The sequence below is a fragment of the Phacochoerus africanus genome, chromosome 9 (assembly GCF_016906955.1).
Source record: "Phacochoerus africanus isolate WHEZ1 chromosome 9, ROS_Pafr_v1, whole genome shotgun sequence".
NCBI classification, from domain to species: Eukaryota; Metazoa; Chordata; class Mammalia; order Artiodactyla; family Suidae; genus Phacochoerus; species Phacochoerus africanus.
This window is the reverse complement of record NC_062552.1, coordinates 34065389-34092731: the sequence shown is the minus strand read 5'-3', so window position 1 is coordinate 34092731 and position 27343 is coordinate 34065389. Positions and strand designations below refer to the sequence as shown.

Sequence of the window (27343 nt, the reverse complement as noted above, 5' to 3'; positions counted from 1 at the left end):
ACATCTACTTTTAAGAGATTTCAAACTTATTAGAAGCAGCAGGGGCGATGATTACATGAGGGCTAGACTGGGGATTGGGGGTGGGAGCAGTGGGGAGAGGGCCTCCCTCTGGTCAGCAGCTAAGCAGCAGTTCCAAGGTGGGCACCGGGGGAGCAAAGGCTGTGGTTTCTCATTTCTGAATGTCCTCACGGCACCTGGCGCCGTGCCTGGTGAACAGCAGGCCCTCAGTAAATCCTTGCTGGATGAATGAATGAATTTTACAGGCTCAGGAAATCGGAATGTTCCTATCACAGTGGCCGGCACGGTGCTCCATCACTTAGTAAGCCTGGGCCTAGTGCAGGCTTCTGGGGGATGCCCATTTATCAGCTCACAGCTGCAAAGTGGGTTTCAACCACCTTGGTTATTCCTCCTGAAGGGGGAGGGAAGCACAGGGAGTGTGGGGTGTGCCCAAACAAGGGCAGCTCGCCCCCTCCTTGCTGTCCCCACCCTCCTCCTCCTCTGAGGTGCAGAGAAGGTAAGACCATGACTACAGGCACAGACACGTGCTCTTCTACACGTGTGGGAAGCAACTCTCCAGCAGGTGTTTCTTTTTCTTTTCTTTTCTTTTTTTTTTTTGGTCTTTTTGCTATTTCTTGGGCCGCTCCCGTGGCATATGGAGGTTCCCAGGCTAGGGGTCGAATCGGAGCTGTAGCCACCGGCCTATGCCAGAGCCACAGCAACGCGGAATCCGAGCCGCATCTGCAACCTATACCACAGCTCACGGCAACGCCGGATCGTTAACCCACTGAGCAAGGGTGGGGACCGAACCCGAAAGCTCATGGTTCCTAGTCGGATTCGTTAACTACTGTGCCATGACAGGAACTCCCAGCAGGAAGTTTCTTTACGCACAGAAACGGGACCGCAGTTCCCTAGTCTGTCATGCCAAGTAGCAGTGGAGAAGTCTACTGGGCAGGGCTAAGGTGCCCAGGCCACCCTGGCGGGAAGAAGGGCTGTGTGCACTCGTGCTCCTCTGCACGGTGGGGAGAACTCACCGACAGGAGTCTCCAGGTCACAGGCCGGACCTCCCTGGGAACCCCGGGCCAGCTACACTTCCTCAGCTCATCTGCAAACAGACAATGGCTTTGTTGGATGTGGCCCTTCTCACAAATGCCCCAAAACAAGCCTTAGCCAGCACTGCCTGGTGCCTCCCACTGTCCCAGTAAGACCATCGCCGCCATCACCAGCAGCAGCAGCACCACCACCACCACCACCAGCTACTGACAAGCACAGGGAAAAAGCCCCAGAGAGCAGCCCTGAGTGGCAGGTGCTGAGGACACGGCTCTGCAGTAGTGACCAGTCAGCTCACAGATGAGAGTCGGAGGGAAGAGAAAGACCAATGGGTGTGGATTTCAGTAAGCGTCGCCTTGAGGGAGGGAGACCCAAGCCAGAGTCGTCGCTCTATGGTCTACCGGCCACAGAATCCAGTCCCACCTAACTTGGCCCCTAATTTCTAGTAACACATTTCTGACTTAATACCTGCATGTCACTTCAATGGGCACCAGATCAGGAGATGCTGGAAAAGTAAAAGAGGGAAGAATAAAGAGCAGTAGCTTCCAGGTCTCTGAGAATTCCAGTCACCAAGAGGTCCTGGCCTGCCTGAGGCTCATGGGGACTCACCCAAGTCAGTGTTGTGGCTGGAGAGAAGCTGGCGGAATTTTTCTAGGCGGGTTTTCTCCCGGACAGTCATCGGGGGCGCCCCAGAGGCGTTCTGGTCTGAGATCCGGGCAACGAGGGGGATGATGGGTCGGAGAGGGAGTGACTGCTGTTTGTGGAGTGGGTTCCTCAGGCACGTGTCACCTGGGAGAACATGACAGAGAAGGAGAGTAGGCTGGGTGCGGGTGGCGATCGGGAGACCCCACACCTGACAGTTCAGCACAGGCTCTGCGCTGCCCGAGGGGGCTCATGTGGGGCAGCTGGGGATGGAAACCCAGCCGGCTCCACTTGCCTGCCCAGGGCCTGAGTGGAGTGAACGTTAAAGCAGCTGACTCGTAGAGGGTGAAAGGGAAGCAGAAGGTCAGAGCCCTTTCTCGTCCACACCAAGGTGCCTCGTGTGTCAACGGAGACCCCAGCGGCTGCAGCAACTTTGACTATGTTTTTGGTGACTTTGGGGGAAAATCAATCATTTTCTTTCTACCCTAACCTGGAACTTTTCTTTGGGGCAATGCAGTCAAAGGCAGGGCTGGCCTTCCGTTCGCACATCACAGAGCACATGGAAAAGAAGGACACGGTGGAGCACACTGCAGCACATGGAGGCAGCTGCTCACCCCAGACCCCAGGCGGCTGCCCCAAGGGCAGAGAGGCTCAACATCTGGCACAACTCTCACCTGTTCTTGGCCCACCATGTACCCTGCACACCAGGCCAGAGGCTCTGGCCAGGGGCAGGCCCGCTCTGAGTGGCTGCGGTTCCTCTGCACGCCTACACTTCTCACCAAAAAAAGCCAGCTTTTAATTCTGCTGGGATGTGATTGAAATAACAGGAACACAGACTCAAGCTGAACTCTATGTCTGGTTTGGAAACTTCTAAACTAGACAGCAGGTAGAGAAATGAGCAGAGGACTGACGTTTACTGAACGCTTAATATGCATAAAGAATCATGCTAGGAGTTCCCGTTGTGGCTCAGTGGTTAACGAATCTGACTAGGAATCATAAGGACGCAGGTTCAATTCCTGGCCTCGTTCAGTGGGTTAAGGATCCAGTGTTGCTGTGAGCTGTGGTGTAGGTCACAGACGTGGCTCGGATCCCACGTTGCTGTGGCTCTGGTGAAGGCCGGTGGCTACAGCTCCAACTGGACCCCTAGCCTGGGAACCTCCATGTGCCGCGGGTGCGGCCCTAAAAAAAAAAAAAAAAAAAAAATCATGCTGGTCATATCCACACATGACCTCTCATTTGGTCCTTACAAGACTTGGTAGGACTTCCCCACTGGTTTAGAGAGGAGGAAACTGTAGCTCGGAGAGGTAAGTAACCTGTGGGGACAGCTGGGACAGCACCTTAGCTCTGACTCTAAAACCCTTCTGTACTTTACTACTCCCAACAAAACTCATGACTGTCCTTTCGTGACTCATATTCTTTAGGCATTTGGGCCTTAAAAAGCAGTAGTCACAGCAAGAATTAAACAGTGAACACTCCTCAGCCAGCACAACTAGGTTAACAGGAACAAGCGCCACATAGGACTTGGCTTGGATCCCTGGTGCTACATGGGGCCTGGGAGATGCAGACCACACACCACAGAGCGAGGCCGACGTGCACCTCCGGAGTCAGGGGTCACAGACAGGTGTCCACAGGAAGAAGCCCTATAACGGGAATGTTCTGGGCGGTCCTGGCTGAACAAAGGCAGCTCATTAGGGATCATGGTGGGGTCTTCCTTATACTGGGACCCTCTGGAGACCCTCAAACATGGAGTGAGGACACTTCTTGTAGCCTGTAGCTATGGCCACCTGGTCAACAGACCCTGAATGCCTGCAACGGGCACAGTGTGCAGGTGGGGCCCAAATCGGCGATGGAAAGGGACTATGGAATGATTGGAAAGGGCCTTACAGCCTAATTTCACGACCACAGCCTCAGTCCAAAACTGTAAAAACAGCTCTCTCACAACGTGAGCCGGGACACACTCTAGGGCTCTGACCTCCCGCGTCCCTTTCAGCCTTTACCAGTCAGCTGTTTTAACTTTCACTCCAACGCGGGCCCTTCCCTCTCAGCGCAGAATAACTGGCTTCCATAAAACCCTGTAGGACAACCTTAAATACAGCAATAATTTAAGACTCTGACATTTAACAGAGTACACTGAGCAACCCCAAACATCTGATAAAACCACCATCGTCTCAGCCAGTTACTGCTGCCAGTTTCCTGAGAAAAAGCAGAAGGGGTACCTCCTCCTCCTGCCCCACCCAACCTGGTGGGCTGGGAGCTGTGACACAGGGACCCGGTTCCTCAGGAACAGGAAAAAGACAACCTGAATGCTGGTGGTTGTTCTCCACAGCTGTGGAGGTCAACCAACAGAGCCAAACATGTATGAAATTCAGCCACTAACAACTTGAACTGCATTTCATGGGTACTCTTCAACCTGACCAGGACTAAAGCAATGCAAAGCAATCGAACCACAAAAGTTTGGACCCCACCACAGGGAAAGGAAGAAGAGAATGGCAGGCAATGGTGGGTGTCAGGAGGTGAAGCCCCAGGTCCCAGAGCCAGGCAGCCATTTGGGTGGGGGTGGGAGAAGCAAGGCCAGCTCATGACCAGTTAGGTTCCCTGACATCACCTCTCAGGCCTGAGCGTGCTTACTTATCATCCAATGCAAGATCTGAGGGATGTTCTAAAGAAAAATTGGTTTTACTTAAAATCTACTCTGCTGAAAAGGCGGAACCTATGGAGGGGAGCAGGACGAACTTACTGGAATTTCTGGACAGCTGGGCATCACTGCTGGACTTTATGACCTTGTAGCTGGCCGGAACATCGGATGTCGTGGACTGGGACCGTTCTGGTTTCACCCTCAGCTTGCTGTGGTTTTCTAGCACTTGGGCGGCAGTTGCCAAAGCAACTTTTGAGTTCACAGTTTGGAAAGCAGGGGAGGAAAAGTCCTCTTCCTCGTCATCGCCAATGTCCCAAGCATCGCTGGTGTTCCGGGCAAACTCATGAAAACTGGAAGCCTTCTTACTCTTCAGAGGAACCGTGTTGACTTTTGACCGTTCTTTAATGAAGCTTTAAGAAGGGAGACACCGTTACCAAGGGAATGGTCTGACACATCTTAACATCAAGTTCTTAATATAATATCAATAGCATCACAAACTGTCTCATGCGCACTCATTACCTTCTTCAAACACAAAATATCCACATCCATTCCTCACCCAGGCCAGCCCTATGCTGCAGAGACAGATGAAACTAAGACACCGCGCTCTCCAAAGAGTCCGCGTGCCTTTCTACTCCTCCCAGTCCCTTGCGCTCAGGTGAGGCTGTATGATTGGTTCTGGCCAGTGCGCTGAGGAGAGAAGTGAGGCAGTCACTTCCAAGCCAAGGGACAGAACAGGTGTGAGTTCTCCAGAAGCTCTCCTCTACTGTGATCACTGGAGGGGCTCCAGAGGGTGGTGCCTCCCTCAGCTGGAAAAAAGAGTGACTATGGGGAGCAGAGCCTGCCCTCCACACCCACCTGACTCTCCCCTGGACAAGTGGCATGAGCAAGGGGAGCAAGAAGTAAGCCTTTGTGTTCCAGTTCACTGAGATTTCAGAATTCATCTGTTACAGCAACATAAACTTTTTTTTTTTTTTTTGAGTAGGACATCAACTACTGGTAGAACAAGAGATCATATTAGGTAGCCCCTATGTGTTCATAAGCATTGAGTTCCACCATGAACAAGCTGTTCCCTGTTTACTCTGATGAGGTCCTGTTGCCCTCGAGGAGAGATGTGACTTTGGTGCCACTCTTTTGTTTAACAAAGCCAGGACATAAAGACAAAAAAAAAAAAGGAGTTCCTGTCGTGGCGCAGTGGTTAATGAATCTGACGAGGAACCATGAGGTTTCGGGTTCGATCCCTGGCCTCGCTCAGTGGGTTAAGGATCCGGTGTTGCCGTGAGCTGTGGTGTAGGTCGTAGACATGGCTCGGATCCCAAGTTGCTGTGGCTGTGGTGTAGGCTGGCAGAAACAGCTCCGATTGGACCCCTTGCCTGGGTCCAACTGGACCTCCGTATGCCAAGGGAGCGGCCCTAAAAGGACAAAAAGACAAACAAACAAAAAAAACAAAAAACAAAAAAAGCGAGGGCAGCCTCAGGATCAATATTTTTTAAGCAATAGGGTTTGGCTTAGAATGAATGAGATTGTTTTGTGTTTCACTGTATTTATTTTTAAGGTTACTTTCTATTTTTAGCAAATAGTATTGGTTTTCCACTTAACAGAAGTTTTCTACTTATTTTTTAAAACAAACCTTATTGTGTATATAAAATGTGTTTTTTTCAAATGCATTTAGCAAATAACAGTATAGAATACCATAAAAAAAAACCCTGTGGAGATGATACATGACGGAAGTTTGAGAAACACTACATTAACTTGTTGAGAAAAGAAACCCTAATCCTAAGAATCATGTCACCCCTACTTTCCTGAATTTTTCCTCTGTCTTCCCCTTAAGATCCGGGGGCTGGGTTATTCTGGTTCCAAGGGACTATGTGGTTGGAACATTGCTTTCTTCTTTTTTCTTTTTGTCTTTTTAGGGCCGCACCCAAGGCTTATGGAAGTTCCCAGGCTAGGGGTCAAGCCCTGACCTACGCCACAGCCACAGTAACTCAGGATCCGAGCCGCGTCTGCGACCTACACATCAGCTCATAGCCACGCTGGCTTTCTAACCCACTGAGCGAGGCCAAGGATCAAACCCACATCCTCATGGATCCTAGTGGGGTTCATTACTGCTGAACCACTACGGGAACTCCAGGTCATTTCTAATTCGGTCTTATGTAGCATCCCTCATACCCAGGTAGGGAAGCAAAGGGTAGAGGCTCGTGTAAGTTTACACCTGAGGACTGGAATGTGGTGGAGTAAAAACGTTATTAAAACGCCTCATTGTTTCCCTTGACAAGACTGGGCAACTCTAAAAACAAGGCTCTGCTAGGAGAGCTGAAGTGCCTCCATTTCCAGATGTTTTCTCCCTTGGGGTAGGGGGTGAGTGGTCCAAAATCCATCCCATATCCCTAAATACATCCAATATTTATTCTGAAAGATATCTGTTATTTTTTATTTGCTTTTTTTTTTTTTGTCTTTTTGCCTTTACTAGGGCCGCTTCCTGCAGCATATGGAAGTTCCCAGGCTAGGGGTGGAATCGGAGCTGTAGCCACCGGCCTACGCCAGAGCCACAGCAAAGTGGGATCCGAGCAGCATCTGCAACTTAGACCATACCTCACGGCAATGCCAGATCCTTAACCCACTGAGCAAGGCCAGGGATCGAACCCACAACCTCATGATTCCCAGTCGGATTCGTTAACCACTGCGCCACGATGGGAACTCCAAAGATATCTGTTATAAACATTGATAAATACAGACTGGTAACCCATGCAGCTCATCAGAGCATCCCTATTATTAACAGCAAAAAGGAGTAAGATATCACTGAGGCATTATTTTTTCAAACACCAGTCTCACACTGAGTAAAATACATCACACAGATGCAAGAGATATTTTAAGATTACAAGATGTGATGGTTCAAATGTGATGGAAACAAGATACCATCTTCTACCCATTACATGAGCTAAGATTTAAAGACGCATCCTCTTCAGTGCTGACCAAGGTATAATGAGACTAGTTCTCTAGTATCACAGGTGGGGGGTGTATGTATACCTTCTAGAAAACAATCTGGCAACATACACACTATGAGCCTTAAAGTGGTCCATAATCTCTGACCATAAGAAAATAATCAGAGAGTCAAAGATGATTTAAAATAGTTTATAATGGTATTATTTATTCCGGTTAAAAACTGCAAACAACATAAACATCTAGAAAGTGCAAATGATGGAACATATTATGGTTCAGCCACCAGATGGAATGTTATATTGCCATTGAAAATCACATCTTCAAGGCTATTTAATAACACTAGAAAATGATCTCAATAAAGTGAAAGTTGAACCAAAATTATTATATATTTTTTATGATCTCTATATTTTTAAGAAAGTATATGCATAGAAAAGACCAGGAAGAAAATGCATCAAAATGTTAACATTGCTTATCTCAGGGCTGTGGAATTAGAAGTGATATTTAATTTTTATACTTCTCTGAATTATTCATGTTTTCTACAATGAGCATATTATTTTTATTAATCACTGGAAAAGGTTGTTTTGTTGGCTTCCCTCAGTCTCCAAAGAAAGAATACTTATAAACCTAACTGAATGAACAATCAAAAATGAACAAGATGGGAGTTCCCACTGTGGCCCAGCAGAAATGAATCCGACTAGTATGCATGAGGATGCAGGTTCAATTCCTGGCCTTGCTCAGTGGGTCGGAGATCCATCATTGCCGTGAGCTGATGTTTAGGTTTCGGACATGGCTTGAATCCTGCATTGCTGTGGCTGTGGGGTAGGCCAGCAGCTGTAGCTCTGATTCGATCCCTAGCCTGGGAACTTCCATATGCCATGGGTGCGGCCCTAAAAAGCAAAAAAGCCAAAACCAAAACCAAAACTGAACAGGAGCACAAATCAAAGAAAATAAAATTGAGGCTATGTAGTGCAAAAATCTGGAGGTCAAAAAACCACCCATGAGCCAGGGTAAATTACTCCTCTGCAGACCTGCTGAGGCTGCATGTTCTGGACCCATCACAATGACTACTGCTTCTCTGCAAAAGGGGATCCAGGATCCACAACCTGCAGTATGCACCTCGGGGGGGGGGGGGTGTCCACCGTCAAGAACAAATAGGCAGATGTCTAAGAAAGAAGATTTGCCATCTGAAAAACGCTGCACGGGAGTATGTGCTTATTACTGTTGCTTTCCTCCTTGGAGACCATGTGTCCCTCACTCCGGACTGCACGATGAATCCAACCGAGTGATGTGGAGGACTCTGGATCCCAAGGTTACCCTTTTTGCCTCCTGGTTGATGTTTCCTAAATACCCTCTTGATATCTTAAGAATTGCTTAAATAAACCATGAATCAAGAAGCTGAATTGCAACTCAGGACAAAGAACTGACTGGATGCTGCACATGCACACCCTGGAATGCATTAAAACACTACGCCAAGAGGTGGGCAGCACTGAGTGTCGGCTTCTGACAGGAGCTGAGCTTTGTATACAAATGAAGAAGGTAAATCAGCTGAGTAGTGGGTTTGTGTTTGTTATCTTTTTCTTTACACCTTTTTATACAGTTAAAGCAATTCACTATATTTTTTGAAGCAGATGAAGGTTCAAAATAAGTGAACAGATTAAGAATTAGAATGTACTCATGGGAGTTCCCGTCGTGGTGCAGTGGTTAATGAATCTGACTAGGAACCATGAGGTTGCGGGTTCGATCCCTGCCCTTGCTCAGTGGGTTAATGATCTGGCGTTGCCATGAGCTGTGGTGTAGGTCGCGGATATGGCCTGGATCCCGCGTTGCTGTGGCTCTGGCGTAGGCCAGTGGTTATAGCTCTGATTAGACCCCTAGCCTGGGAACCTCCCATATGCCGTGGGAGCGGCCCAAGAAATGGCAAAAAAAAAAGACAAACAAACAAACAATTAGAATGTACTCAGATGAAGACTTCTGCAAAAAGAAACTGGAAGGAAATATTCTAACACAATGAAGAGGAAAGGAAGGGAGGAAAGGCTGTTATATCACCTGTGACGGGAAGATGCCAGAGTTTTCAAGCTGACCATTTAAAGGCTGCCAGAAGTTATTTTAGGGATACCTACCTCACAAGACCCCAACGCACCAGCCAGTTAAAAAAAGGCAGCTCTCTCCTTTCATGGAAGAAGAGGTTGGTACGGACAGATCAGCAGAATGAAAGAGGAGTGTGAGAGTGAAGAGGCACCTGGGTTACCACTCGGAGGATGTAGAAGGGTCTACAGACCAGCAACAATGATGGGGAGATTTAAGGCTTTGAAGCTTTTCCATATTTATTAATGTTATTTTCTTCAGAAGAGATAACCTAGGAGTTCCCATTGTGGCACAGTGGAGACGAATCCGACTAGGAACCCTGAAGTCTCGGGTTCGATCCCTGGCCTTGCTCAGGAGGTTAAGGATCCAGCGTTGCCATGAACTGTGGTGTAGGTCGCAGATGCAGCTTGGATCCTGCATTGCTGTGGCTGTGGTGTAGGCCGGCATCTGTAGCTCTGATTGGACCCCTAGCCTGGGACCCTCAATATGCCGTGAGTATGGCCCTAAAAAGAAAAAAAAAAAAGAAGAGATAACATAAATTCATAAGAGTTAACATTTATTGGCTAGCCACTCGGTTCCAGGCTCTGTACTAATATTTACATATACCCATTTTCTTATTAATGCTCATTCATATGCCTACAAGGTACTATTATTATTATTTCTATTTACAGATGAGGAAACTGAGGCTTACTGAGGTCATGAACAGGCAGTGAAGTCTGGGCCCAAATCCAGGTCTATGGGACCACAGAGCCTGCAGGCACTCTAACTACTCTACCCTGAAAAATTGGTTAAAGAGAAGAGGGTTGAGGACTAGTAGATCTGCAGCCTGGGAAGAGGAGGTGCCAAGCAAACTGAGCACATACCACCACAGCTATAGTGTCCCCAAATGCACAGAGCTGACAGCCCTAACATTTCTGCTTTGCAGGAAGAATCTGTCTACATAGAATGGGCTGTGTGTGTGTTGGCTGCCCGAATGGGAAGAAACCACATCTAGGGATGCGGTCCTCGGAAAAATATCTCTCCTTCCCTCTGATCCCAGCGGTCACAGTTAAAAAAAAAAAAAAAAGTCAATCTAGGTAATTCTAGCTGGAGGTGCCCCTGGATTATAGGCTGCCTCATCTTTTTTTCTTTTTTTTGTCTTTTCTAGGGGGCACCTGAGGCATATGGAGGTTCCCAGGCCAGAGGTCTAATCACAGCTGTAGCCACTGGCCTACACCAGAGCCATAGCAATGCGGGATCTGAGCCGTGTCTGCAACCAACACCATAGCTCATGGCAACACCAGACCCTTAACCCAAGGAGCGAGGCCAGGGATTGAACCCAAAACCTCATGGTTCCTAGTCGGATTCGTTAACCACTGAGCCACAACAGGAACTCCTAGGCTGCCTCATTTTAACACAGTTCAAACTAATCTATAACTAACCCAAGGTATAATAATGCCACAGTGTGGCTTGACGTTCAACCAAAATTACTTAAACAGAACTGTATCAAAGTTACAACCAAACTGGCTTCTGACAGACACCTTCACCACACCTCCTTACACCTGTATGCAAATTATAGTTGAAAAAGCACTTTTAGGAGTTCCCCTTATGTCTCAGCAGTAATGAACCTGACCAGTAGGTTGCAGATACGGCAGACCCCCCTAGCCTGGGAACTTCCATAAGCCGTGAGTGTGGCCCTAAAAAGAGAGAAAAAAAAAAAAAGCGCTTTCACAGATACCTCATTTAATCCTCACAACAGCTCTATGAGGTGAGTCGCATTACTTGTATTGTACGGCACGAAGGGTCAGAGAGGTTAGATAATTTGCCCAAGATCTTGGAGCTAGTAAGTGATGAAGTAAATGGGATTCAAGAAGTTCAGGTGTGTGACACTAAAAACTCACAAAAAACATAATAAATGGCACTCTGAGAGAAACTTTGTTGTTTGATTAATAATAACTTGTTAAATGATAACATAAACACTTAAGAATATTTTGAGAAAGAGTGCCTACAGGCTATCTGGGTTAGGAAACAAAAGATCGATCATTCCGTAATTCGATTAATGCTATACTGTTTTACTGGCATAGCTGTTCACTTAATAGAAATACAACAAACTTATTTAGAAAAATAACGTTTGACACAACAAGGGGTGTGAAGGAAGCAGGGAATTTGGTAGATCCGGTCCTATCAATAACTAGAGTGGCTTCATGCAAATTAGATTTATAACTCAGAACTAGGATATCAATTCAGGAAACAATAAATTTAGAAGTTTATCATACCATCAAGAGGCCAATGGGGCCGCTCTGCAGTAAGACTAGTTTTATCTGAGCTATAAAAATTATTGCAGGCAATATTATCACTAATGGTAATAATTTGGCAAATTGAAGTCAATATACACAGATGGGGAATGACTCTTCTGTGCTCATGCACTTTAGATGATTGAAGACCCAGTGCAAAGGCTTCTGCTGTATGAGGATTAACCACACAGTAATTAATGGCAGCCTGAAGTGGAATGATAATCATGCAGCGGAGAAAGTAATAAAAACGTCCCAACAAAGGTACTAAAATAAGAGCGATAAATGTTTTATAGTAACAATCTGGAACTGCACAATGGTCCAGTGCAGACCTAGATATTGTCCCACATTGTAGAGTGGTAATACCAAGCCGCCACGCGCATGAAGAAGGGATGCAATTTATTCAGCGACAATTACATTCTTCCCAAATTGTAGAGCTAAAGAACTACTTCTATCGTAAGTATGAATGCAACTCTGCTGAATGATCAGTGGAAACATTCACAGTTTTATATCACTAATAGGTGGGAAAAACCTATTTAAAAGTATATAAAGTTTGCCTTGGCAGTCTGGGATATGGTGATATTCCTCAAGACCTGACCTAAATACAGAATAGGGGAAAACTCAGTTGATGACAGGTGCAAAAAAGGTATGTTGACTCTGACTCAAACGTAAAATAGGATAGCACAACTCACTACCTTATATACAGGTGGATGGCGGCTTGTATGCTCGCCATGTGTTTATCAAAGCCCGCCATAAACTATACTGGAACGGGTTAATTACCAATCAACAAATCCTGGCTATGAACAGGACTGGCTACAAGGAACAGGATACTCAACTATGATGCTAAGTTGCAAAGACCGAGATGTCAGGGCACTAGCTAGTATCTCTATAATTCTCTCGCCTTTCACTCAGGTTATAATTTAGCTGGTACAGGTTTTAGCATCTCATTTTCACCCTACCGCATTCAAAGGCAGAAGATGTTCATGGAGGTAAAAAGCAGCTTCTTTCACAAAATGATCTCTCTAATGAAAAAAAGAAAATCTTTCCAAACATCCTCCCTTGGAAGACTTTCTTTTTACCTCTCATTGGCCAGAACCAATGAGATGAGCCCACCAGAGACTGCCACTGGGATTACCAAGGAATTATTATAAAAGGCTTAAACTAACCCAGATACCCGTTCTAAGTACATTGTCACCTGCTCAAAAGCTGAATAAAGCTATGATCCTTGAGCAAGGAAGAAGCAGGGGCAGGGAAGACTTATAGGCAGGTCATTAACAGTGCCTGCTACATTGGCCATCGGACCAGACAGTCCACCATTAGTAAAACCAGAAGATAGAATTCATTATACTTAATGGAAATATCACAGAAAACATGTGCCCCTGAAGATGATCTAATACAAGGGACAAACCAAGAAACAGTAAAGAAAATGCCATCGTCTAAGTCTAAATAAATGCGGGGATTTCATTCCTTCATTCCATAATTTTTTTTTTCTTTTTTAAGGCCATACCTGTAGCATATGGAAGTTCCCAGGCTAGGGGCTGAATCAGAGCTGCAGCTGCCAGGCTATGCCACAGCCTGTGGCAATGCTGGATCCTTAACCCACTGAGTGAGACCAGGGGTTGAACCTGCATCCTCATGGATACGAGTTGGGTTCTTAACCTGCTGAGCCACAAGGGGAACTCCATTCCACAAATATTTACTCCATGCCTACTATGAGCCATCTGCTGGTCTAGGTACTAAGGGTATAGTGGTGAACAAAACAAAGTCCCCGCCCTCAAGAATTTACACTCTAGCAGTTTCTAATATAAAAATCACACATTTTACAGTTCCCGTCGTGACGCAGCGGTTAATGAATCCGACTCGGAACCATGAGGTTGCAGGTTCGATCCCTGCCCTTGCTCAGTGGGTTAATGATCCAGCGTTGCCATGAGCTGTGGTGTAGGTTACAGACGCAGCTCGGGTCCCGCGTTGCTGTGGCTCTGGCATAGGCTGGCAGCTACAGCTCCGATTCGACCCCTAGCCTGGGAAATTCCATATGCCACGAGTGCGGCCCAAGAAATGGCAAAAAGATTAAAAAAAAAAAAAAATCACACATTTTACAGAAATGAACGGCAGTCAGACTTCTACAGTAGAGTTCAGAAGACTGTACTGTACTTTCTACCTGTTGGCCAAATTGCAAAAAGAATTAGAATTATACAAAGTTCCCCACACAGTTATTAAAAGAATATTAAAATATTGACAATGCATATTTGATATGGTATTTTCCAGGTATTCAAAATACTTTTCAAAAATTTTTTTATTTTTTTGCTTTTTAGGGCTTCACCTGCAGCATATGGAAGTTCCCAGGCTAGGGGTCAAATTGGAGCTGCACCTGCTGGCCTACACCACAGCTTACAGCAACACCAGATCCTTAACTCACTGAGTGAGGCCGGGAATCTGATCTGCATCCTCATGGATACTAGTTGGGTTCGTTTCCGCTGAGTCACAATGGGAACTCCCAAAATACTTTAATATAGGCGTTCCTGCTATGGTGAAATAGGTTAAAGATCTGACTGCAGTGGTTTGGGTCAATGTGGAGGTGCGGGTTCAATACCCAGCCTGGCGCAGTGGGTTAAGGATCCAGCGTTACCACAGCTGTGGCAAAGGTTACAGCTAAAGCTCAGATTTGATCCCTGGCCAGGGAACTTTCATAAGCCATGGGTGCAGCCAAAAAAAAAACCAACACCCTTTAATAAACACATTAGCTTTACTTCTCCACTGACTATGAGGGAAGAGAGAGTGGATATTATTACACAAGCCCCCAGAAAGATGAGAATCTAGGTCTCCTGTACCTCCCAAATCATTCAGCTTTCACTACAAGTGACAGCTTTCCTAAAAATAAGTCTCTAAGATTAAGCCTACTCAAAGACAGAGGCTAAAGTTCTTAGAACATGTGAGAAGACGCATCTCCTCATTTAAATTTATCGTGGCTGAGTGAGGGCCTGTGTGACACAGGTGTGATAAAGCAATAAGTGGGGGTATAAATATATACCCTAACATCTTGGATTTAACTAGGGTCTCAGCTGTGTTTGAAAATAACTTATTAGAATTTTAGTAGGAGTTCCCATCGTGGCTCTGCAGTTAACAAACCTGATAGTATCCATGAGGACATGGGTTCCAACCCCGGCCTTGCTCAGTGGGTTAAGGATTGGCATTGCCATGAGCTGTGGTGTAGGTCACACAGACATGGCTGGCATCTCGTGTTGCTGTGCCTGTGGCTGGCAGCTAAAGCTCCAATTCGACCCCTAGCCTAGGAACCTCCATATGCTGTGAGTGCAGCCCTAGAAAGCAAAAAATAAAAAAGAATTTTACCAGAAGAAATAGTCTCCAGGGAGCTTTTAACTCCATGGTCTGGCTGGGTTTCCTTAAGGGTGTCAAAGAGAAAGAGGACCTGAAGAATGCCCGCCCCACCATTACACTCTACTTGCCATAGTTCTCAGTAAGTGAGGCAGAGGGTAAACCTATCTATATTCAGAAGCAATGGGCCCCAGAAACCAGATCTCCTATTAGAAGAAGGCCATCAATCACCCATTTTAAGGACAATATTTAATCAGCAAAGACCTTTTCACAAAGCAGAGAATCCAACACCAAACCTTTCTAAAGTGCATTTCTCACCTTGGAAGTAGGAAAAAAAAAAAAATCTCTGATGTAAGTTAACTTTCCACTTAGTAGTGAGCTGTTTAGAGGTAGAAAAAGATTGCTCATCTTCTGATCCAAAATAGAGCAGGAACGAGTTCCCACTGGGGCACAGAGGGTTAAAGACCCAACTGCAGTGGCTCCAGCTGCTGCAAATGCATGGGTTTGATCCCTGGCCAGGTGCAGTGGGTGCTACCGAAGCTGTGGCTCATATTCAATCCCTGGCCCTGGCCTGGGAACTTCCATATGCCACCAATACTGCATTAAAAAAAAAAAAAAGCAGAGGAGAAGCTAAAAAAGGTCAAAGTGAAAACTGTCATTTCAACAAAGTAGGAGAAGGTTCAAGGGTTTTAGAAGAAATACATGCATGAAAGGAAAAAGATCTCGACTTACTTCTTGGTGAGCCGAGGGTCCAGAGGAGGGTGTTGTGCTCCGTATACAGGCTGGATGCTAAGAGCAAGGAAAAAAGAAGAAGTAAGTTGTTGGGAAAGTAAATATGTTGGGTGAGTATCATTTGCATTACAAAACTGGAAGGGACTTTGAAAAACAGGTTACCTCCAAGAACAACTGTATTTCAGCCAAAGGAAAGGAACCTACTCTTTTAAAATCAAGTCTTTGAGAACATTCATCTTCCCAGGTGAGGTTTCAGTGCTCTACGTCACTGCCTGTTGGGAAGCTCTATCTGTAAAGAAGGAAGCCTGGAAAGGCTTCTTGAGGGCTGGAGAGAGCAGAGTTCAAATGCCAACTCTAGCCTCCACTACCCCTGTAACTTGCACTACCCGACCACTCTAAATCTGTTTTCTCATCTATAAAATGGGGATATCATCTACCCCAAAAGATCACTTGGGCTAAAAGAGAAGCAACACCACAAATCAAGGGAAGAATGACCCAAGGGACTTCACACACTTCAAAGAACAGTCTGGCCATATCTAGGAAAAACAAAACATGCATACCCTACAACCCAGTCTTCTCACTGCCAAGTTACTCCTCTTTAGAGAAATGTCTACATATGTGTACCAGGAGACACATATAAAACTACTCAAAGCATTATGATTCCTTTCAGCCCCAAACTAGAAATAATCCAAATTTCCATCAACAGAGAAATAAAATGTCATTTACTCATACAATAGAATACTTTATAGTAACTTAAATATATGAAGGCAGCAAGTTACGTGAATGAATCTATAAATGTCATGTTAAGCCAAAAAACAATCAAAGAATAAAAGAGTAAATACTGTATAATTCTATTTTTATATATAGGGAAAAAAATGGCAAAAATGATTTCTATTGTTTAGGGATGCAATGCCCCATATTAGTAACAATATTTAAAAAAAAAAAGCAAGGAGCGATTAACATAATAGGATGTGGTTATCTCTATAAGGAAGGAAGGCGGTGTGATAGAGAACAGACACAGGTGGCTTCTGGGGTGTTTGCTTTGAGATTACTTATCAAGTTGTACCACACAATTGCTTTATGTACTTTTTTTTTTCTGTACTAGTTCACAATTAGGAGTCCCCTGGTGGAGTTCTGCTGTGGTACAGTGGGTTAATAATCCAGCTTGTCTCTGTGGAGGCACCAGTTTGATCCCTGGCCTGGCCTGGTGTAGTGGGTTAAAGATCTTATATTGCCATAGCTGTGGCCCAGATTGCAGCTCTGGCTTGGATTCAATCCCTGGCCTAGGAACTTCCATATCCTGTGGGGGTGGCCAAAAGCAGGGGAGGGGGAGAAGAAGAAGTTCCCTGGGGGCTCCATGGGTTAAGGATCTGGCATTGTTTGGCAAGCATTGGCCTGAGAAATTCCTCATGCAGCAGGTGTGGCCCCCCACCAAAAAAAAGTTCACAATTAAAAAGAAAGAGGGGGAGTTCCCTCGTGGTGCAGCAGAACGAATCTGACTAGTACCCATGAGGATGCAGGTTCAATCCCTAGCCTTGCTCAGTGGTGTAGGGGGCAGACTCAGCTCAGATCGGACATGGCTGTGGTTGTGGCATAGGCCAGCGTCTACAGCCCCGATTCCACCCTTAACCTGAGAACTTCCACATGCTGTGGGTGCCCTAAAAAAAGCAAAAACAAAAACAAACCATATCCACATATTTATATCGGATCAGGACTATGTACTCATACAGTATCTCTAAAAGAACCACACGACACCGGCAGCAGTGATTAGGAAGAAGCAGCAGATGACTGGAGGGCCCCGTGGCAGAAACTTAGTTTTCAGTGCAAACCTTTTTGTACCTTTCCGAATTAGTATTGTGTACATGATCACCTTTATAAGAAATTACACAATCTTAAGAGAGTTGGGAGGTTTAAACAGAACAATGTGTAAAAAGCCCTTTAGCACAATTCATGCAGGTAGTAACACTAGCAGGTGGTGAGGTGAACACTGCCTGGCACAAACTCAGTGCCCACGAAATGCTGGTTTTCATCTTCCCTCCCATTTTTGTAATTTACTCTTTACCCAACATTTAGAAAATAAAACAAGTTTACCAAGTACCTTCTTTGACCTAACAGATGTGATCCTAAGATTGCTTTTAAATAAAAATGTAGCCAATTCAATCATTTTCACATTCATTTCTACTAAGATTCCAAATGGAATATTCTTATGTATGATCTTTAGTTATGGATAATGGTCCCGACTTTTGTAGCTTTAAGAATCTCTACTCCCTAAACTTCTCTGAAAGGCTAAGTAACCTGTAAACAAACATTACAGAAATACAAATACTACTTGAACATGTTTAGAGTTTCCCAGGCAGAGGAAAAGAAGAGAAAATAAGGCATTCTTATTGTTGCTCAGTGGTTAACGAACCCAACTAGGATCATGAGGATGTGGGTTTGACCCCTGGCCTCACTCAACGGGTTAAGGATCTGGCGTTGCTGTGAGCTGTGGTGTAGGTCACAGACACGGCTCAGATCTGGTGTTGCTGTGGCTGTGGTGTAGTAGGCTGGCAGCTGTAACTCCTATGTGACCTCTAGCCTGGGAACCTCCATATGCTGTGGGTGCGGGCCTAAAAAGCAAAAAAAAAAAAAAAAAAAAAAGAAGAGGAAAATAGGAGGAACAAAGAATATAGTAGAGAGCTCCCACTGTGGCACAGCAGAAATGAATCTGACTAGAGTCCATGAGGATGCAGGTGTGATCCCTGGCCTCAGTGGGCTTAGGATCTGGCGTTGCTGTAAGCTGTGGTGTAGGTCACAGATGTGGCTTAGATCTGGCTGTGGTATAGGCTGGCGACTACAGCTCTGATTTAACCCTTAGCCTGGGAACCTCCATGTGCTGCAGGTACGACCCTAAAAAGAAAAAAAAAAAAAGAGAAAAAGAAAATATAGGAAAGTTTGCCTTAGAGAAAGTTTAAACAAAGCAAAAAACACAAACTAGAAAATCCAAAGGGCCACTGATTTATATTTTAATGTTTGCAAATACTCTAAGATGAGTACACTTGAACTCTCCAAGTCCACAAGCTTCTACGTTAGTAAAATATAAAGATCAGAGAATAAACTCTGCAGGAAGATCTCAGTGGGCAAGCTGGGTTGGGTGACTAGGTAGAAAAATAAGAATGCTTAGATTCTCTCCTAAAGAGTACTACCTTATTTAAAAAAAAAAAAAAAAAAGAGAGAGAGAGAGTATTACCACCTTCCAGTAATCCATGCAGGAAAAAAAAAATCCTGACTGTGCAGGTTTAAGGGCCAAAGGCATCAATAACCACCCAGGAAAGGGATCTTAACATTACGGCAGAATATTTTTTAAAGATGTCAGCCCAGGGGAGTCCCTGGTTAGAAGTCGGTGGTTAGAAGTCGGTGCTGGAGTTCCCGTCTTGGCGCAGTAGTTAACGAATCCGACTAGGAACGATGAAGTTGCGGGTTCGATCCCTGCCCTTGCTCAGTGGGTTAACGATCCGGCGTTGCCGTGAGCTGTGGTGTAGGTCGAAGTCGCGGCTCGGATCCCACGTTGCTGTGGCTCTGGCGTAGGCTGGCGGCTACAGCTCCGATTCGACCCCTAGCCTGGGAACCTCCATATTACGCGGGAACGGCCCAAGAAATGGCAAAAAGACCAAAAAAAAAAAAAAAAAAAAGAAGTCAGTGCTTTCACCCCTGCAGCCTGGGTTCGATCCCCAATCTGGGAACTAAGAGTCCACATCAGGCCAATGCATGCTGTGGTCAAAAAAACAAAAACAAAAAAACCCAAAAATGTCAGCCCAATGTGCTGGCACAGCCAGAAAGGCCAAAATAAATGATTGACTTTATCAGCAAAGGTTATCAGGGCCTAAACTGACCTAACATATTCTTTAACTAAACCACGAAGTATCTGTACCTGGAACACTTTGTATAATTTATCAGTTTATGGAATCTCAAAAAGGAGAGGCAAGGAGTTAGAAAAGGAAGAGAAACCCAGATGATCACAGAGACAAAATGAAAACAGACTGAAAGAGCCTGGTGACAAAGGTGCTCAATTTCCTGGTAATAATTCACTTATCAACCTGCACCATCATCTCCTCCCAAACCCAACTCTAGAGCAGGCCAGTCTCCACTTCACCTTCCAAATGTACCTTAAATACTAAACTGGGCTCATCTCTCTTCTCCTTTTCAAAACCACATATATCCCTCCTGAAACGTTCCCTTCACATTCTCTCCAATGAGACTTTTCTCTGAGCCTCGGCATCCACTAGCCCATGCCTTCTAATCAGGGCTTACATTGCATTTTAAAAATAAACTCTAGGGAGTTCTTGTCATGGCACAGCGGAAACAAATCTGACTAAGAACCGTGAGGTTGCGGGTTTTATCCCTGGCCTTGCTCAGTAGGTTAAGGATCCAGCATTGATGTGGCTGTGGCTGTGGCTCCAATTCGACCCCTAGCCTGGGAATCTCCATATGCCGAAGGTGCAGTCCTAAAAAAAGGCAAAAAAAAACAAAAACTCTAAAAAAAAACCTCAAAAAAAAATTAACCAAATTTAGACCATAATATAAGGTGTATTATGATAACACCAGGTAGATGCTCAACACCTACATTAGAAATAAGATATTATGGAGTTCCTGTTGCGGCTCAGCAGGTTAAGAATCCTACAGTGTCCGTGAGGATTCAGTTGAGTCCCTGGCCTTGCTCAGTGAGTTAAGGATCCCACGTTGCCTTGAGCTGTGGGGTAGGCTGTAGATACGGCTTGGATCAGGTGTTGCCATGGCTGCAGCTGCAGCTCTGATTCAACCCCTAGCCTGGGGAACTTCCATATGCAGCCTTAAAAAAAGAAAGGAAGAAAGGGAGGGAAGGAGGGAGCAAAAAGGAAGACAATTGGAATTGAAACCCTGGCACAACCCTCTCTCCCTTCCCAGGAAACCATTTTACTGAATCTGGCATTTTTCACGCTCATTTTTGTTTTTACATTTTCTAGGTATGTATCCCTAAACAATACATGGTGTTGTTTTGCAAGCTTTAAAAACTTTATATAAATGGTATCACACTATATTTATGACTGACTTTGATGCTAAATCATAAATGCTACTTGGAGTATTATTTAATTCCATGGCTGGCTGACTGATCTCTCCAACACAAATTTAAAATACATCTGCTCTAAGCTATATGGGAAAAGAATCTGAAAAGGAATTATATGTTTAACTGATTTACTTTGCTATGCACCTGAAACTAACACAACTTTGTAAAGTCAATTATACTCCAGTAAAACTTATTTTAAAAATAAAAACAAAACATATTTGTTCTACCACAAGAGTAAAAGACATTTGCAGTTCCCATTGTGGTGCAGGGGAAACAATCCGACTAGGAACCATGGGGTTGCCGGTTCGATCTCTGGCCTTGATCAGTGGGTTAAGGATCTGGCGTTGCCCTGAGCTGTGATGTAGGTCGCAGATGTGGCTCGGATCTGGCGTTGCTGTGGCTGTGGTGTATGCTGGCGGCTACAGCTCCAATTAGACCCCTAGGCTGGGAACCTCCATATGCCATGGGTGTGGTCCTAAAAAGACAAAAGACAAAAAAAAAATAAGAGCAAAAGACATTTGATTCACATTTTCAAACATGAAGTACAAAAAAAAATATAGCAAACATCTATTAACCCATCAATCTGATTTAACAAATGTTAACACTTGTCACATTTTTATTCTTTTGCAGCTGCACCCAAGGCATACAGAAGCTCCCCCGCCAGGGATCAAATCCAAGCCACAGCTACAGCTATGTCAGATCCTTAACTCACTGTGCCAGGCTGGGGATCAAACCCCAACTGCTGCAGAGACAAGGCTGGATCCTGAACCTGCTAAGCCACAGCAGGAACTCTATCATATTTCTTTCTCTCTTTTTTTTTTTTTTTTTTTTTTTAAAGAAAATAGAGCATTAGAGAGACTTCTGAAGTCCAACTGCAGTCCCTAGTCCTTGTTCCCCTTTCTATCCTGAAGAGGTAACCACTATCCTGAAGTGGGTATGAATCCTTTCCCATCTGTTTGCATATTTTTTTTTTGGTCTTTTTGTCTTTTTAGGGCCGCACCTTCAGCATATGGAGGTTCCCAGGCTAGGGGTCCAATTGAAGCTGTATCTGCCGGCCTACGCCACAGCCACAGCAACTCGGGATCCGAGCCGCGTCTGCCACCTACACCACAGCTCATGGCAATGCCGGATCCTTACTTAACCCAGAGTGAGGCCAGGGATCGAACCCGAAACCTCATGGTTCCTAGTCGGATTCGTTTCCGCTGAGCCACAACGGGAACTCCATGTTTGTATACTTTAACACATATGCATGTTATCCATAAACATACAATTTTCTTGTTTTAAAACTTTACATAAAAGACTGCACACTGGGCATATTGGTCTACATCTTGCTTTTCTCACAATGAATTTTCACCCAGCTCTGCATTTAAGTTTTCCTGATTACAAAAATAACATATGCTATGTGGAAAAACCAGAAAGACAATACTACACAGCATCCTCACCAGGGGAAGCTGCAGCGCCAGGCAGATTTTCAGCTTCTAGAGAGCAGTGGTGACACCATGTCTTTTTCTGTAGTCCCCTTACCAAGGACGGGCAGAGCGTGACACACATCAGCAGGCACTTAACAATACTTAGAGAGTCAAGGCTAAAACTATACAAAACCCAGGCCCCTGTTGAAGCTGACTCCTGCCTAGCTGGACCTAAAAAAAAAAAAAGGCAATCACATTGCATCCCAGAGAAAAAAGAATGTCATGAGCTGTACTGTAACTAAGGGAAAATGAAGCAAAAGTCTCAGTCAACCTCTGTCATTCTCTTTAACAAACCAAACAATGTCTTGGCAGAGCTGGTTTACGTAAGTCGGAACAGTGCAAAACGCGTGGAAGGAAAAGTCAACAGGTGTTTGCTCAGTACTGAGAGAGGAACTAAAGCAAACATGGTAACAGAGCTTTCCAATTTAAAGTCAAACACGCTGGCAATCAATGCAAGTTCACACACTAGGTGGAACGGAAGTCTCTCAGAACTGGGATCTACGACGCTGTTTCAGTGAAAATTTAGTATCTCCTAGTCACTGACTTTATCAGTACAGCATTTCCACTCTAAGAATAGAGTGTGATGTACCTGCCCAGACAGGCTGGGACTATCACACCAAGTCTACGATCAAATCATTAATGTTATTAAAAAAAAAAAAAACAAATGACAGAGAAGGTTTCAGTTAAAAATCTATGGGCTCCTAAGTCATTTAAGTAATTAGACACTTTTTTCAACTTCACTGAATGTGAAAAGAGCTCCTTGGCTTTAACAATAAACACTGTTGCTTAAAAAGAGGGAGAAGCGGGAGTTCCCGTCGTGGCGCAGTGGTTAACGAATCCGACTAGGAACCATGAGGTTGCGGGTTTGGTCCCTGCCCTTGCTCAGTGGGTTAACGATCCGGCGTTGCTGTGAGCTGTGGTGTAGGTTGCAGACGCGGCTCGGATACCACGTTGCTGTGGCTCTGGCGTAGGCCGGTGGCTACAGCTCCGATTCAACCCCTAGCCTGGGAACCTCCATATGCCGCGGGAGCGGCCCAAGAAATAGCAATAAACAACAACAACAAAAAAGACAAAAGACAAAAAAAAAAAAAAAGAGGGAGAAGCCCATCCAGAAGGACTGGAAATAAGATTGTGGGAAACGGGCCAGGCTTTGGCTCACATTTGTTTACCTATTACAAATCTCATCCACATCCCATTTTTTTTTTTTTGGCTGCACCCAAAGCATGTGGAAGTTCTCTGGCCAAGGATCAAATCTGAGCTGCAGCTGCAACCTACGCCACAGCTGCAGTAATGCAGGATCCTTAACCCAACCCACTGCGCCATGCCAGGAATTAAACCCAAACCTCTACAGCAACCCTAGCTGCTGCAGTCAGGTCCTCAACCCACTGTGCTGCAGAGGGAACTCCTCATCCACATCTTTTTACTGAAAGTGTCCACACCCTTTGACTGGATGAGGTGCTTGGGCAGAGGGTGTCTTAATCTTAGCAGAGACTGAGGGAAGGGAAAGCAGTAGCCGAATGTGAACCAGGAGCCAGGAAATCTGCATTGGGATTTGGGGCATATCACGTTCCCTCTCTGGCTTCAGTTTCAATTTCCTCACCAGCAGTGCTCTTAGAGTCAAATACTAACAGGCTACAATTTTTTTTTTTTTTGGTCTTTTTGCCATTTCTTGGGCCGCTCCCGCGGCATATGGAGGTTCCCAGGCTAGGGGTCAAATCGGAGCTGTAACCACCAGCCTATGCCAGGGCCACAGCAACGCGGGATCCGAGCCATGTCTGCGACCTACACCACAGCTCATGGCAACGCCGGATCGTTAACCCACTGAGCAAAGCCAGGGACCGAACCAGCAACCTCATGGTTCCTGGTCAGATTCGTTAACCACTGCGCCACGATGGGAACTCCCCAGGCTACAATTTTTAACATTCCTGATGTTCAGCGGGGTCAGCAATTCACTTACTTTCAAGAGCACAAGCCCAGCTTCAGCATCCTTCCCATCTACTTTCACCTGTCAATCGTGCCTTTGTGAGTGACGGGCAACAGAGTTAGCCACCATACAAGTCGGAGTTTGTTAAGTTTTAATGTTAACACTCAACTTCAGAACTGGTTAAGAGTCTCAGAGCTCACTTAACCCAAACCTCTCATTTCATAGATATGGAAATTGAGGAGTTCCCGTCGTGGGTCAGTGGTTAACGAATCTGACTAGGAACCATGAAGTTGTGGGTTCGATTCCTGGGATCCCTCACTTACGGATCCAGCGTGGTCGTGAGCTGTGGTGTAGGTTGCAGACACAGCTGGGATTCCGAGTTGCTGTGGCTCTGGCGTAGGCCAGCGGCTACAGCTCCAAGTAGACCCCTAGCCTGGGAACCACCCCAGGCAAAAAGACAAAAAAAAAAACAAAAAAAAAAAACCAATTAAAAAAAAAAACAGAAATTTAGCATGGAGAAGCTAGTACTTTGTCCTTAAAATGTGGCCTTTTCTCTAAGGATATGACCACCTAGGCCAGAAACCTGAGTGACACCTCCTTGGCACCTCCTTCTCCCTTACTCCCCAAGTGATTTACCAAGTCCTATAGATATTCCCCAAATTGTCCTCTATTGTCATTGCCCTAGTCCAAGCCATCATGGCCTCTTTCTCTACTAATTGCAGTAGCCTTCAACTAACTAGCTGATCCCTGAACAACAGGGGTGGGCACTGACTCTATTCCCAGTTGAAAATCCAGGTATAACTTTATAGTCAGCCCTCCATATTTGTGGTCCTGCATCCAAGGAGTTAACCAGAGACGGTGCAGTACCACAGCACAAATTCTGTGTAGAGGTGGACCCATGTAGTTCAAATCTGTGTCAACTGATACTCACTCTGATGGGGGAAAAGGGGATTGAGTGTTTGGAAATGTATAGGTGTATGTGGAAAGGGTATTTGCCTGGATTCTAGTACAACCCAGAATTCATCCACCCGAAACACTAACTGTGTCCCTAGCTGTTGAAAACATTGGTCTAAGCCATTTCCCTCAGGGCAACCAACGTTAAATATTTTTTTAATGGCCACACCTACAGCACATGGAAGTTCCCAGGCTAGGGGTTGAAGTGGAGCTGCAGCTGCTGGCCTGCACCACAGCCATAGCAACTCAGGATCCGAGCTACATCACAGCTCACGGCAATGCCAGATCCTTAAACCAATGAGAAAGGCCAGCGATCGAACCCGCAACCTCGTGGTTCCTAGTCAGATAGGTTAACCACTGAGCCACGATGGGAACTCCCAAAGTAATATTTTTATACATGCAAATCTGATCATGTCACAGCCTCACCAACCTCCAAATGGCATCCCACTGCTCTTGGGATAAATTTCAGAACCAAGGAGCTCCCTTGGTAGCTCAGCGGGTTAAGGACTATGAAGTTGTCACTGCTGTGGTTCGGGTTCGATCCCTGGCCCAGGAATTTCTGTATGCTATGCGTGCAGTCAAAAAGAAGATCAGGCCTTAACTTGGCCTATCTTTCCAACAATGAAGGGCCTGGATAGTTTGGATTTTCCACTAACTACAAATGAGAGGTCTATGCAGGGGCAAGAAGAGAAGCTAGAAGGACCAATTAGGAAGGTACAGCAGTAGTCCCGGCAAGAGAGGACTCGGTTTGATCCTGACAGTAGGGGTAGAAGTGGTGAGAAGAGCTCAGATTCAGGATGCACGGTGATGAGCCAACGGGACTTGCTGATGAACTGGATGCGGCCAGAAGAGAAAAAGAATCAGGAGTTTCCGTTGTGGCGCAGTGGTTAACGAATCCAACTAGAAACCATGAGGTTGCGGGTTCGGTCCCTGCCCTTGCTCAGTGGGTTAACAATCCGGCGTTGCCGTGAGCTGTGGTGTAGGTTGCAGATGCGGCTCAGATCCTGCGATGCTGTGGCTCTGGTGTAGGCCGGTGCTTACAGCTCTGATTCGACCCCTAGCCTGGGAACCTCCATATGCCGTGAGAGCGGCCCGAGAAATGGCAAAAAGACAAAAAAAAAAAAAAAGAATCAAAGACGTCAGGATTTTTGGTCTGAGGAACTTAGTGAATGGTGGGACCAGTAAGTGAACTGGAAAGCATAGCTTTGCAGGAGGGAGCAGATGTGGAAATCAAGAGTTCTCCTTGGACATGGTGAGGGAGAAGTGCCTATCAGACAGCAAAGTGGAGATGCCTTAATTGTTCCTTATCCAGTGGCAAACGCTTCCAGCACCAGAAATCAGGCTTCTTTCAACGAAATTCAAGGCTCTTTTCTCAGTGGTTCTCCATACCCATTTCCAGATTAGCAGCAGCAGCACCCCTGGGAACTTCTCAGAAGCTTAACTTCTCAGGTCCCACCTCAGATCTATGTTAGAAACTCTGAAAGTGGAGACTGGCAATCTATGTTTTAATGAGCCTTCCAAGTGGCTCACTAAAGTTTGAGAACCATTGCTAAAAATCATACTCCTCATCGCTAATGAACACCTGACAGCCACAGCCACCCTATGGCTTCTCTGTGCTTCCATAAACCCTCTGCCTAGTTAACAACAGGTGGTGATTTTCTGCTCAGGACTCACTGGGGGCTCCAGACATACCATTGTTTTTCAGTCCCAGTTTTAGAACTTAGAGCAAATAGGAGAAACAAATAAAAATAGGACTTACTGTAATCTGAACTTATCATTTTCATAATGGCTAATACTACCAAGTACCTTCTATGCATTATCTCATTTAATCTCATAGCAGCCTTGTAAGGTAGACACTCTGTCCCCATTACACAAATGAGGAAACTAAGGCACAGAGAGGTTAGGTGAGTTGCCCAAAGTCACACAGTTAGAAAGTGACAGAGCTGAGATGTGAAACAAGGCAGTCAGGTTCCAAAGCCTGCATGTTCCCCCCCTCCTTTTTGGAGAAATAATTTGACCTATAGCATTATGTAAGCTTAAGAGGTACACTGAGTTGTTCCTATACCTTTATAGTTGGCCCTCCAAAGTCTGAAGTTTGATCCACAGTTGGTTGAATCTGCAGTTGCATACGGAACCCACAGATATGGAGGGTCAACCATACTGCCCTCAGTATTTATATAAGGGACTTGAGCATCTGCCGATTTTGGTATCAGAGGGGGTCCTGCAGCC

General features: G+C 45.4%; 1 protein-coding gene across 2 annotated transcripts in view; it reads right to left on the bottom strand.

Moving 5' to 3' along the window:
- The window catches only part of TBC1D22B (TBC1 domain family member 22B), a 69788-nt gene that overhangs the window by 37834 nt on the left and 4611 nt on the right, over positions 1–27343 (bottom strand). For both annotated transcript variants that reach the window (XM_047795134.1, XM_047795133.1), the window contains exons 2-5: positions 15685–15741; positions 4427–4734; positions 1657–1836; positions 1032–1102 (exon numbers count right to left, since the gene is read on the bottom strand). In XM_047795134.1, the coding sequence (XP_047651090.1) occupies positions 1032–1102; positions 1657–1836; positions 4427–4734; positions 15685–15741 (616 nt within the window). The remainder of the gene's footprint in view (positions 1–1031; positions 1103–1656; positions 1837–4426; positions 4735–15684; positions 15742–27343) is intronic.